Below are 13,856 nucleotides of genomic sequence, written 5' to 3'. Positions count from 1 at the left end.
ACTCTCTGCTTTGCCAACAAGCAGGCCTGCAAGGTGACTTCTTGTCACAAAGTAAAGCGGCTCTTTCTTTAACAGCTCCTTAACTGGAGATTTCGTGGGGTGAGTCTCAGAACAGCGCTGGTGGCCTGAGTGTCGGAATTCCTCATCTCTTTCTTTCAGGGATCTGGGAATCACACAAGCCTTCTCCTCCATGGCCTGATAGTGTGACAGGGCTGCTTCCCTTTTTAACAAATATATGTCATACTTAACAAATATATGTCAGGCTCCTGCTACAAAATTAACATAGAACCTCTGATATAGACAGAAGGAATCTCAGAGGCCATCAAGTTCAGACCCCACACTTTACACGTGATAAGCTGGGTTCTGGAGAGATGAGGGACTTCCAGGGTCATCAGGTTAAATGACAGAGTAGGGGCTACAATTCAGGTCTTCTGACCCCAGTGGACAAACTCCACTGGGATATCGTGCAGTTATCTGTGGTTCAGCAGGTCCAGAAAATAACACAGCAACTTTCCTTTCTCTGTCTCCCAGCTCCCAACCAATAGGCCTGCTTTTTCTTCCGTATTCTCTGACTGTGAATATTTCTCCCATCTCTCCAAGGTTCAAGTCAGAATCCTGGTTATCCACGCTTTCCCAGATCCCTCAATCTAGTCAGACACCAAATGTTGTCTCTTTCATCTCTGGAATATCTGTAAAGTTTGTTACTTCCCCAAGACCCCCGTTATTGCCTCCTTAGGGCAGACCCTCAGCAAACAGACCCCTGCATTCGACTTGTGGGTGGGCTCTCTGCCTGCACTTGTCACCCTCTCTATTGCAACATCCCCTTGGCCGCGCCAGATCTTTCTAAAATGCAATCTGGACCTGTGTGTATTTGTTAGCATAGATCTTTTCACATTCTAATATAATTGTCTGTTTACTTCTGTGTCTCTCACTAGATTATAGGAACCTGATGGGACTGAATTTTACTCATCTATGCAACTTCAAAACCTATCATGATAGGGGCGCCTGGCTGGCTTGGTTGGTAGAGTGTGCAACTCTTGATCTCAGGGTTGTGAGTTTGAGCCCCACATTGGGTGTAGACATTACTTAAAACATAAAGGACAATTTTTAAAAAGCCTACCATGATAGGCTGGTTGAATGAATGAATGAATAAATGAATGAATGAGTGAATACTGTGTAGTCTTTTTAAAAAGCCTACCATGATAGGCTGGTTGAATGAATGAATGAATAAATGAATGAATGAGTAAATACTGTGTAGTCTATTAGGATAGTGACTAATAAATACTATCTAGTTCACGTAGCAACTTTAAGTCTTAACTCTATTTCAATAGTAACATCAGTAACTGCTATAGTACCTCAAATGCCATTTGAGTCTTGAGTTCTCAAATTAGCCTGATTTGTTCATGCATTTAGTAAATATTATTTGGGTTCCTGCTATATTTAAGATATTGCATTGGATAGATTGATTAAAGTTTTGCTCTGAATTTTAAATATTAACACTAGATTCATGTGGGCACATTCTAAATGATTCTTCTATTTTTTTCAATGCTTTGCACAAAGTAAGCCCTTATTATTTAGTATTTTGTGTAAAAAGGCTGTATCTTGAACAAAATACATACTTAACAAATATATGTTGACTGCCTCCAACGTTCTGGGAACTGTGTTATGAAATTTTCTTTGTTACTTCTTATAGACTTTTAGTATCTTATACAGTCTGTTGGAGGTTTTGATCTGGGATGCTACAGTGATTTAAATCTTGCCCAAAGTTTTTCTTTGTGATATGAATTGGTAAATTTATTATACTTTGCACTGCTAGAGAAGAATACTCTGTGATTTCCAAAAGTCAATGAACTCTTGTGACAATGGAAATACTTTGTGTGATCATCTTTTTTCCACTTACAGGAACTAGAGAATAGACTCAGTTTACAAGATGGCACATTGGAGAAGATTTTAGCTTTAGCAAAATCCATCAAGAAAAATACATCTTCAGTGGGACAGAAGATTATTAAAGATGATATAAAATCACTTAAGTGTAAACAAAAGGATTTGGAAAACCGACTTGAATCTGCTAAGCAGGAGACAGAAAATTGTCTTCATAGCATTCTCCAATCAAAACGCTCAACAGAACAGAAAGAAAAGTTTAGTCTGCCAGGCAGAGAGGAGGAGGTCACTTGTGATGTGCAGGAGTCCACTCAGGACTCAGCTGTACTGGAAAAATTGGAGCAAGATTGGGAAATAAACAAGGTAAGGGCTTGTGATTGCCTCTCTAAGACATCGCGTCTGAGAAAGAAGAGGTGTTGGGCTCTGAAAAGAGGGTAGTGAATCAAGCCTTCTGATTTCATAATTAAACCCTCAATGTGCTGGCTATTTATGATGCCCACTTGTGAAAAGAGCCCTTAGAAAACTGTTCAGCTTTTCGGTGGTGCAATATTACTGTTTAGTCTGTTAAAATGTCAGTCATCAACTTGGGTTGATTATTCTCTCTGATATGTAATCAGATACCGTTTCTTGGGTCAAGAGCACAAAGGCAAATTAGAAAAGGCAAAAGAAAAGAAAATGTGTTCTACCCATTTTCTGAGGGAAAAAAAAAATCCAAGAGCCCCATTTTTTTTTTTTTTTTTTTTGGTTGATTTTATAATGAAATCAGAGACTGTTTGAAAGGATAGGTTCCTTTCTTTTTCTTCTCATGTTAACCCTCTACTGCAAATGCATTTTTAAATGTTGTCAGATCGTTTGGTGTGAGAACATCAACATTCAGCCTCCTAATTTCCCCGGGGGAGAAGAAAGAAGAATGTTGTTTTGTTTTCTTTCTAAACCAAATGGGTACATTTTCCTGTGGCTCTTAAAGTTCTTTCTCATAGGTTAGAGATTGAAATGGAAAAGGCACAAAGAACCATCCAGTATACTGTATTTGAAAGCGTCTTCCTGTTAGGCAGCCTCTCACAATCCAGGGTCCAGTGGGACCATAGCAAAGATCAGACCATTCAGGCTTGAGTCCTCATCGGCCTTTTACGGAGTACGCGATCAACAGCGATGAAAAGAGCGTACGCTTCTGTTGTCTTCTTAAATTTTTTTTTTTAACGTTTATTTATTTTTGAGAGACCAAAGACAGAGCGTGAATGGGGGAGAGGGCAGAGAGAAAGGGAGACATAGAATCTGAAGCAGGCTCCAGGCTGTAAGCGGTCAGCACAGAGCCCAACGCAGGGCTCGAACTCACGAGCCGTGAGGTCACGACCTGAGCCAAAGTCGGACTATTAACCAACAGAGCCACCCAGGCGCCCCTTCTGTTGTCTTCTTAAAACAGAAATGCATGGAAGATTATAGGAACCAGAGAGCAATCTCTAGAAATGTGTAAAACAAGGTTAAATGCCAATAGAGCATCTCTCTGGCCATGAGGAGGACTTACTAAATCCCACTTGTCATGTCAGACACGGTTAAGGAAAATGTCTTAAAGAATGAAGGGCCCGTGCATGCGACTCTTGAGTTGTATGTATAAAAGAAACTCTTAACGGTATTTAAAGAGCAGTAGATAAGTAAAAAAATATATATAGCTGAGTGTTTTCTATCCTAATGCATGATGTTGCTAAAGGGAATTGCTTAATAACTTTTAAAATTAGCTTCTCAGACCCATTTTGGCTGTGAGCACCCAAAATTCAGTAGAGTATTGAAAACTAAAGATCATAATCCAATAATCAGAACTTTTATAGTTTATTAAGCTTTTACTTAATCTTGAATGATGAGTTATTTATAATTTATGATGCTTCATTAAGGTTTTTTTCCATTGAATCATGTAAGACAAATATATTCTAATATAAATTTTTATTTGTGATGTCTTGCATATGGTCAGAAGATTCATGTGTTTGTGAAGGAGGAAATAAGCTATTTTTTTAATGTTTATTTATTTTTGAAAGAGAGAGAGACAGAGAGGGAGAGAGAGAGAGTGTGTGCACATGAGCAAGTGAGGGAGGGGCAGAGAGAGAGGACAGAAAATCCAAAGAGGGCTCTGTGCTGACAGCAGAGAGCCCCATGCGGGACTCGAACTTGCAAACCACGAGGTCATGACCTGAGCTGAAGTCAGACGCTTACCTGACTGAGTCACCCAGGCTCCCCAAGATAAGCTATTTTTAAAGTTAAAACCATTATAGAGGTACTTAAGTTTTCAAATAATTTTCACAGGTCTAGGATAGAGGAAACTGGTTTTAATTCTCTAGTAATATTTTATCATGATTACTTTTTACTCTTTTGTAACATGAATCTTTTTTTTTTTTTCCCCCTCTGAATGTGTGCTTCTTATTTTCTCCACTCTACGTACTGGCTGTATTTACTTTTTTCTGTGTAACATTAGACTATGTAAGACCCAGAACAATTTTAACATTGAACAGCTAGTAAAAGTGATCAAAACATGTATAGACACATATAAGATGAGGGTAAATTACTTAAGCAGGAATCTCTATATACTGAGTGCATAGAGCACATAAAAGCACAATTTACTGAATTATAAATGTAATTAATCAGAAACTCTTGTGGTAGTGAAAACAAGCACTTAATTCATTAAAAACATCCATTGAGGCCTCTTTTGTACTAGTCATTCTGCTAGAATATGGGCATACAGTTGTCACAGCTTAAAATATAACACTAATTAAATATCTAATTAATGCTCACTTCACATGCCTTTTTGGAATTTGGAAGGGCTTTTATCAGATTATTTAAAATCGTCTCCAGAAGAATTTTTAGGAAGTTTTTATTTTCTTCTACTTTTTTCTTTAGTAAATTTCATGTGATCTTAGAGTTTTGTTGAAAGTATGATTGCACTTTTCAGGGGCGCCTGGGTGGCTCAGTCGGTTAAGCGGCCGACTTTGGCTCAGGTCATGATCTCGCGGTCCGCGAGTTCGAGCCCCGCATCAGGCTCTGTGCTGACAGCTCAGAGCCTGGAGCCTGTTTCAGATTCTGTGTCTCCCTCTTTCTCTGACCCTCCCCTGTTCATGCTCTCTCTCTCTGTCTCAAAAATAAATAAATGTTGAAAAAAAAAATTTAGAAAGTATGATTGCACTTTTCAAAAATTGCCATTACCGCATGCATTGCTAAGAATTTCATTTTAGGTGAAATTTAGAGGATAACTTAGATCTGGACCTTTGGCTAACTTTTTCTTTAATATCTAAAAATATTAATTGGGGCGCCTGAGTGGCTCAGTCGGTTAAGCATCTGACTTCGGCTCAGGTCATGATTTCAAAGGTTGTGAGTTCGAGCCCCCCATTGGGCTCTGTGCTGACAGCTCAGAGCCTGGAGCCTGCTTCAGATTCTGTGTCTCCCTCTCTCTCTGTGCCTCCCCCACTCACGCTCTGTCTCTCTCTCAAAAATAAACATCAAAAAAAAGTTAAAATATTAAGGCAAAGCTGGAGGCAAGAGAAATTATACAGACTGAAGGGTAGGGGTGCTTATGATCAAATATCTTACTGGATATTTTTATAGAGATGAATTTCTAAGAGTTTTTGAATATGAAAAGGCAAAACTGCCTTCTATCCCCCCCCCCCCCCCCCCCGCCGCCCCATGTAGGTGAAGTAAAGTAACAAATCAGGGTATGATAAAAAGTGAAGACTGACTAATCTTTTAAGATTTTAGATGTCCATAAAGGGAAATGATAAAGAGGAAAAACAGGAAAGTAATACATTCTGGGTTTGTTATTATTCTAAAAACTCATAAAGTAACATTACATATTAACTGGTATTAAGTGTTCTTCCCTGCCCCCTCCCTTCCACATGTCAACCTGCATGACATAATTGCTCCCTCAAAAAACTTTTTGTCTATAATTACTTCTTTAAATTCCTTGTCATTAGGTATAATTGTCAGTATGTCTGAGTTGGTTTTTTGTTCTTTTCAAAAATTTCTGAGCATTTATAATTTCAGTGTTTAAGAAGCATCCAGAGAAATTCTGGAAAGTAGATGGTCACAGATACAGACAAAGGTATCCCGCTGTGGGTGAGCCCCCAGAAATACAGTGGAGTCCGTACTAGAGTGAGAAGGAAAACCACTCACTGGATAAACAGTTTTCAATCCTGGGGTAAATGATGTCTATTTGGGGTATTGTTTATCCTGATAACACAGTAAAAAAAAATTTTGAAATGGAACACATAGTTGGGCTATATGCCGGCTCTGTCTTCAAAGCGTATTACTTTGCCTCTTTTTGGCCCGTATGTAAATCTTGCTTCTTACTCTAGAGGTATTTTTTATAACCTAAGATTTGTTCCTTTACAGGACACCAAGTAACCTACATAGGGTACATGGTGTTGACATCTCTGAGCAGCATGTGTTTGAGAGCATGTTCTGAAGTCCTGAAATCTTAGGCTGAGGGACCTTAGAAACTCTCTAGCCTAACTCTTGTGTTTTAGGTGAGGGAAGTGAGAGATGTTAATTGGCCAAATTCGTATTCTGGCAGTGCTGGGACTAGAACACAGCTGTCCTCTACCCAGCCTGATGCTTGGTGGCTTACCCCACCATTTTATTGACTGTGTTATGTGGGTTGTTAATTGAGGTCTAATATGCTAATGTGCTGTCTGACCTCAGTGGACCCCTTACTGTGTTCTTGTGCCTATTTTGAACTTTCTCTACTCTCGGTAAACCCACCAAATCCTGTTTCTGTCATTCCTAGGAGATAGCAGATCAACGACAGCTAGATTGGCAGACCTAGTTCGGCGGATCCTCAATTGCTGTGTAATCTGCTGTATAATCCACAGATGGTTCATCTTAACAAGCAAAGACTAAACAAAACTCTCTTATTTTTTGTCTAATATTAATTCGTCTCTACGTCCACTCAGTCAAAATTTATTGAGCAGACAGTGAGGGTTCAGAGGTGAACAAAAATAGACATAGTCTCTCTTCTCATTGAGCTTCTAGTCTAGAGGAGGAGACACACATCCATCAAGTAACTAATGAGAGCCTAATTACAGGAACTAAATGGAGGAACCCATTTCCATGATCGTCTATAATAAAGGATTCTGACGCGAACTGTAGTCAGAGCTTGCGTAAGGAAACAACATTTGAACTGAGACCCGAAGGGTGGCTTGGAATTAACAGAGCTCAGGGCTGGATGTTGGGAGCATTTTTGAAAGAGGAAGTAGAATTTCCTCTTGTGACGGGAGAGAGAGCATGAGGAGTTAGAAAGGATGAACGAGAGGGTGGAGGAAAGAGGAGAGCGACACAGGTGAGGCCTGAGAGGTAGGCGAGGCTGTCCGAGTCACAAGTGCCTTACGGGTCATGTTAACATTGTGGACATCATGCTAACAGGAGGAGGCAGCCCCTGAGACTGTGTTGATATGCCTTTCATTTTGTCTCTAGTGGTGATGATGGATGCTTATCTTTAGGAAGCTTTTATAAAGATTTTATTCTTCTTTATGACTGAGCGATACTCCTTACATAGGTACACTACGCTTTCTTTATCCATGTATCTGCTGAGGGACACTTAAGCAGCTCCCACATCTTGGCTGTTGTAAATTATGCTGTAGCGAGCCTAAGGCTACACATAGCTCTTCAAATTTGTGTTTTTGTTCTCTTCAGATAAATACCCAGAAGTGGGATCGCTGGAACATATGATACATTTACTTTAAATTTTTTGAAGAATCTTCGTAATGTTTTCCATAGTGACTGAACCAACTTACATTCCTCTCAGTAGCTTTTGAGGGTTCCCTTTTCTCCACGTTCTCACCAACACTTGTAATGTTTTGCCTTTTTAGTAATAGCCGGTCTGACAGGTGTGAGGTGGTATCTCATTGTGGTTTTGATTTGCATTTCCCTGGTGGTAAGTGACGTTGAGCATCTTTCATGTGCCTGTTGGCCTCCTGGATGTCTTCTTTGGACAAAAATGTGTGTTCATGTCCTCTGCCCATTTTTTTAATCAGATTGGTTTTTTTTTTTAATAAATTGTATAAATTCTTTGTATGTTTTGGCTGTTAACCCATTAACGAGTGTACGACTTGCAAATATCTTCTTCCTTTTGGTAGGTTACCTTTTTGCTTTGTTGATGGTTTCATTCGCTGTGCAAAAGCCTTTTATTTTTTAATTATTTTATTTTATTATTTTTTGTCATGTTTATTTATTATTGAGAGACAGAGAGAGACAGAGCATGAGCAGGGGAGGGACAGAGAGAGGAGGAGACACAGACTCTGAAGCAGGCTCCAGGCTCTGAGCTGCCAGCACAGCGTCTGACATGGGACTCGAGCTCGCACAAACCGCGAGATCATGACCTGTTCGACTGACTGAGCCACTCAGGTGCCCCTGTGCAAAAGCCTTTTAGTTTGATGTAGTCCCATTTGTTTATTTTAGTGTTTTTGCCTTTGCCTCAGAAGACTAATCCAATAAAATATTGCTAAGACTGATGTCAAAGAGCTTACTGCTCATGTTTTCTTCTAGGAGAGTAGTCTTTTTTTTTTTTTTTTAAATGTATATTTAGTTTTGAGAGAGAGAGAGAGAGAGAGCAAGTAGGGGAGGAGCAGAGAGAGAGGGAGACAGAGGATCCGAAGCAGGATCTGAGCTGTCCGCACAGAATGAATGCGGGGCTCAAACTCCAGTCGGTTGGACACTCGACCGACTGAACCACTGGGGTGCCCAGAGAGTAGCTCTGTCTTATTAGCCATCAGAGAAATCCATTAAAACAATAATGATATCAATTTCACATGCATTATATTGGCAGAAATTAAAGTCTGTTAGCATCAAATATCAGAGAGGATTAGGGAAAATACGAATTCTTTTACCATGCTGGTGGGAATCAAAACTATAATTCAGTTTGGAGAACAAATCAATAGCTATCTATTACTTAAAAGGAGTAATTTTAGTCCTAGGAAAACATCCCAAAGAAAGTCACACAAATGTGCAAGAAGACTGACACAAAAGTGTGTGTCAGAGCAATATATCTGTAATAAGAAAAACTGGAAACAATATTATGTTCACAGTAGCCTGACAGATAAATAAGTCATGTTCATGCAGACAGTAGAACAGTATAAAAGGTAAAATGACTGTATTAGATTTTTCTGTCACCATGAATACATCCCCAAGCATACTGTTGAATGGAAAAGCTATAAAATGATAATACATAATTCCAGTTTTATAGGAATTAAAATACATAAGACAATACTGTATGAATGACATATATAATAAAAGTGTAAAAATGTGTGTGTGTGGATGCCTGGTTGGCTCCGTTCATAGAGCACGTGACTCTTGATCTCAGGGTCATGAGTTAGAGCCCCACGTTGGACAGAGAGATGACTTAAATAAATACATACTTTTGAAAATGTATGTGTATATTTCAAAATAGTGGTTACCTCTGGGAAGGAAGAGATGAAAGAAGGATGAGGACTGGGCTTTCAATTATATTTGATTGTATTTGTGGTATGGAAGATTACATTACTTATATCTGTATCACGATTAATGACTGTAGGTCATATTTTGTTCTTCTAACTATGTTTGAAATATCTTCTATTTAAAAGAAAGTTGTTCAAGTGAGCCTGCCAAATCAAAATAAAATACAGTAAAGGGTGATGAGCAGAGATGACTGATTCCAAAAGAATCTTCCCATGAGCCAATCAGGACCTTGAGTCTGTGTTCCAACCTCTCTGGGCATGAGCAAGAGAATGTTACCTTTTAAATCTGAAACGTCCATTTGAGGGATTCCGTTGGATGTTCTGCCAAGGTCAAAACATGGCTTTTGGGGTTAGTAGACAAATGGTGTTTAGGGGTGATTTCAGGTTTTTCAGAATGCTCTCTCTGGCCACCAAAGATAGATTACAAATGGCTGATTGTTTCTAGTCCTCAAGTCACTGGTTTATGAGGTAAGACAGACCAAGAGCTCTGAATTCTTAGTAGATGGTTAATAATACGTAAAGTTTTCCTAGGGTCTAATATCTCAGCCTTTACCTCAGACGCTCTTGTTCTGGGTGGACTTGTGGGAGTAACAGGCGGGAGGCAGGCGTCCACCTCCCGTGGTTGTGGCTCACGGCAAGGAGTGCCCATGGGCTGATGGAACCTGTGGTATGGCACCTTTCTCTTTCCCTCTCGTAGCCTTCCTGAATCTTTCCTCCTGAGATGCTGTCTTCCCTGTAGGTTTTTAACTGTAGTTTGCATGAATAAATTGTTGGGAATGGAGGAAGTTTTCGGAATCATTGTAATCATTTGTTAGCCTCTTGAAAGAAGTAACTGGTGCTAAGTGCCAACTAATCAAAACCAGTCACCTGGTCAGCTGAATTTTCTTACCAGTTAGTTTTGGTGAAGCTCCGGACACATAAAGCATCTGTTTTATTTAAATAATCTTTTAACTTTACAACCGTCTTACATTGATGGAAATGTTGCAGAGAGGGTACAGAAAGGTTTCGTAGATCTCTTACCCAGTTTCCCTTTCGCTTAACATTTTATATTGCTATCTAGGCGGTACTTTTACAATAGCAATTTCTACCTTGTTTGGGGATGTGGACACATTCTCTTCACAGACTTACTAATGCAGACCTTACTGACGTGAAAGTATACGGCACAATCAAATGGAACTTCATTTATAAAGTAACCTGAAAATAAAAACTAATACCCTAGCAAAATAATGGAAATCTCTTAAAATGACGGTCATGGTACCTGGTACGCGTAAATACTCAACAAATATTTGTGAAAAGAACAAATAAATGAATGCAGATGCCATCTCTGTGAATCCTATGAGAAAATCCAGTTGGTACAGCTTTCAAATTACTACCTGTATAACCCGTTCTGCCTTACCCAGGTTGGAATTCTTACTATTCATTTGTTTAAGCCATAATCCGTTGTTAATATCATGCAATCTGGGTGTTCCTGCCATCTATCCACTTACCATGTTCAGCTACCCATAGGTAACACTGAATGCCTGTTACTTGTCCTGCCCTCTGGCATCACAGTGAATACTAAGTATAGATTTTAGAATTTTTGTTTTTTCCGTATCTGTTTTCTTTAAGACTAGATTTTGCCTTGTGATATAATTATAGATCCTATCCTATCTTTTCAAAAAACTTTTTCCTTGGGATATCAATGTCGGCATTAAATATTGCATGAAGAAAATCATCTTTGATAGTGCCCCAAATGTACTTTTTGAAAGCCGTTAATCTGAGTAAATAGAAGGAACTAGAATGTTTTCACCAAGAAAAGGAAAAATTATTTATTTGGAAGGTAGGCCATTCGGCAATTAATCTTTTTATGTTTTCAGAATTCAGCTGTGGAAATGGTTTTGTCAAAACAACTTTCTCTCAATGTTCAAGAAAGCATGAAAAACACTGACGATGAGCATAAAGTCAATGAGCTGCAAAATCAACCTTTAGAATTAGATGTCGTGTTAAGAAATGAACAATTAAAGGAGATAGAGGTATGGAAACAAGAAAAACATTGACAACATGATTGCATCATTTATCCAGTGCAATACAATATATTTTAATTACCAGAAACTTGCTTGTACAGAATGAAAAGTCTTATTTAACCTTTGCCTGATGATCAATTTGGTAACTATATAATTATGTACTAATCAGTAAAGTTGTATAAATCTTTCCATTTAAAAAGTGGAAGAGTTTAATGAGCATTAGTCTTTTTCACGAAGTTCCTAAAAACTTATTCAGTAACACTATTTGGAGAGTCTGACTTCTCACTTCTGTTCTTAGTTGTATGTATTCTTCAGATTCTGATAAATTTCTTTTATTTTTCCTAATTATCAACATTACGGGGTACTTCTTTGTTTTTTTTTACAGCGGTGTTTACCTAGCTATGTTTATATATTTATGTACTTATAGGTATATAGTCTAAAAATCCAATACATGGCCATGTTTAAAAAAAAAAAAATGACCCCTACAATTTTAGCTAAGTTTACATGACTATAAACGTGTATTTCAAACAGGAAAGAAGGGTGATGTATGTGAATTAAAAAAAAAAAAAAGTATCATATATAAAGGATGTATATAAACAGAGTGTCTGCAAATGTAGAACAACCTGGAACAAAAAGAGAGAAATCTTGGAACAAAAAGAGAGAAATCTTCCTTTAGACACTACAGAACCTTTTAACACAATAGGAAGATCTAATTGCTATTAAATGCTAAGACAACTGTCAATTTCAGTCTAGATTTTAACATGATTCCAGTGGAAAAAAAAAGTCTTTCAATCTTTCAGCACCTTAGTTTCTCTGTATGCAAATGAAATTTTTAAAACATATTCTTGGGATATAATGTTACTGGAAGGAAGGAAATTAATGAATGAGTGAGGGACTGAATTTATATTTACTGACTTCCATGACTTGTTTTTAGGAATTATATGCCCAGTTGGACGCAAAGAAATCAGCCATTGAACCACTGGAACAAACTGAGTGTCTCAATAAAGCAGATACAAGTGCCTTGGTTCTTCACAACGCAGGGTATTCAGTGAACTATTTGGACAATCTGCTTCAGGCACTTATTACTTTGAAGAAAAATAAAGAAAGCCAATATTGTTTCCTTAAGGATTTTCAGGATCGCCTTGCTGCCATTGAATCCTCAGTGAAAGCCTTGTTGACAGAAAAGGAAAGTCTAAAAGTGTAAGTATAAGAATTTAGGACTCGGGGCACCTGGGTGGCTCAGTCAGTTAAGGGTCCGACTTCAGCTCAGTTCGTGATTTCACAGTTGGTGGGTTCAGGTCCCGCGTGGGGCTCAGTGCTGACAGCTCAGAGCCTGGAGCCTGCTTGGGATTCTGTGTCTCCCTCTGACTCTGCTCTTCCCCCGCTCATTCTCTCTCTCTCTCTCTCTCTCTCTCTGTCTCTCTCTCTCTCTCTCACTCACTCACTCAAAAATAAACATTAAAAAAAAAAAGAAACAATTTAGGTCTTGCATTCTTTTTATTCAAGCACAGATAGGCTGCACTACCTTGGACAGGCCCAGGGTTTTAAGAGTTTATACTATGAGACGATATTATGATTTTAACAGTACAATATGGAAATTAATTACATACGGAAGCCATTGAAGAAAACTGTTGTTTCATGCAGTAAATTTTATATTATTTATATTAATTTTATAATTAAATTATGTTTTACAAATTAATTTCTTAAACAATTAATTCACACTATAAGTATCTTCCAAATGGATTTAAATTTTATGGAATTCAGCACTCTTTTTGTCAAGACTTTATTCTGAACTATGGGGGTGGAGAGAAATATTCTATGTATACACTTGTTCAGTATCAGCATAATTGGTTGAAATAGTTCAGAACCTACTGAATACATATCCATTCTAATGATTTCTTTTCACATATATATACTCTTTTTGGCTCTGAAGATAATAGCAAATGGTTTGTAGATACAGTCTTACTGTGTAAATACCTTGTCATTATTAAAAAGGTTGAGGCGGGCACCTGGCTGAGTCAGTCAGTGGAGCAAACAACTGTTGATCTCGGGGTTATGAGTTCAAGCCTCACATTGGCTGTAGGAATAACTTAAAAAAAAATTTTTTTTTTTAAAGTAAAAAGTTTGATTTTGTACTTTTGCCTAAATGGGGTTTACTTTCGGTGATATCCCTTTGAGGAAACAATTTTATATTCAAAAGACGAGACTGATTATACTTTCTTATTCATTATTGTCGGTAAAATGGTAACGAAGTGGTTGGACATTGTGATAATTTCTTAGGCTTAGACTCACCTTTGTGCGAGTACTTTACAGTTACCAAGTCCTTTTGCATATGTATCGTTCCCTTCCCTCTTCACTCCCTTCCTGTGGTTCTGCATTTTTACGATACTTATTTTATAGGTGAGTTTTCTGTATTGTTACACACTAACTGAAAGCCACACTAAACAAGGTCCTGATTTTGATTTTAAAGACAGAATGCTTTATAGACAACCTAATCTTCTCT

At 38.1% G+C, this 13,856-nt stretch overlaps 1 protein-coding gene across 12 annotated transcripts in view; it reads left to right on the top strand.

Annotated features, from left to right (window-relative positions):
• The window catches only part of SYNE2 (spectrin repeat containing nuclear envelope protein 2), a 342,816-nt gene that overhangs the window by 169,530 nt on the left and 159,430 nt on the right, over positions 1–13,856 (top strand). For all 12 annotated transcript variants that reach the window (XM_086709562.1, XM_086709567.1, XM_086709569.1 and 9 more), the window contains 3 exons: positions 1,903–2,244; positions 11,207–11,362; positions 12,288–12,553. In XM_086709562.1, coding sequence (XP_086565688.1) covers positions 1,903–2,244; positions 11,207–11,362; positions 12,288–12,553 — 764 coding nt within the window. The remainder of the gene's footprint in view (positions 1–1,902; positions 2,245–11,206; positions 11,363–12,287; positions 12,554–13,856) is intronic.

This window comes from Puma concolor, chromosome B3 (assembly GCF_028749965.1).
Source record: "Puma concolor isolate L17-30 chromosome B3, mPumCon1.1.hap2, whole genome shotgun sequence".
NCBI classification, from domain to species: Eukaryota; Metazoa; Chordata; class Mammalia; order Carnivora; family Felidae; genus Puma; species Puma concolor.
The sequence above is the reverse complement of the archived record's forward strand: the minus strand, read 5'-3'. Positions and strand labels throughout refer to the sequence as shown.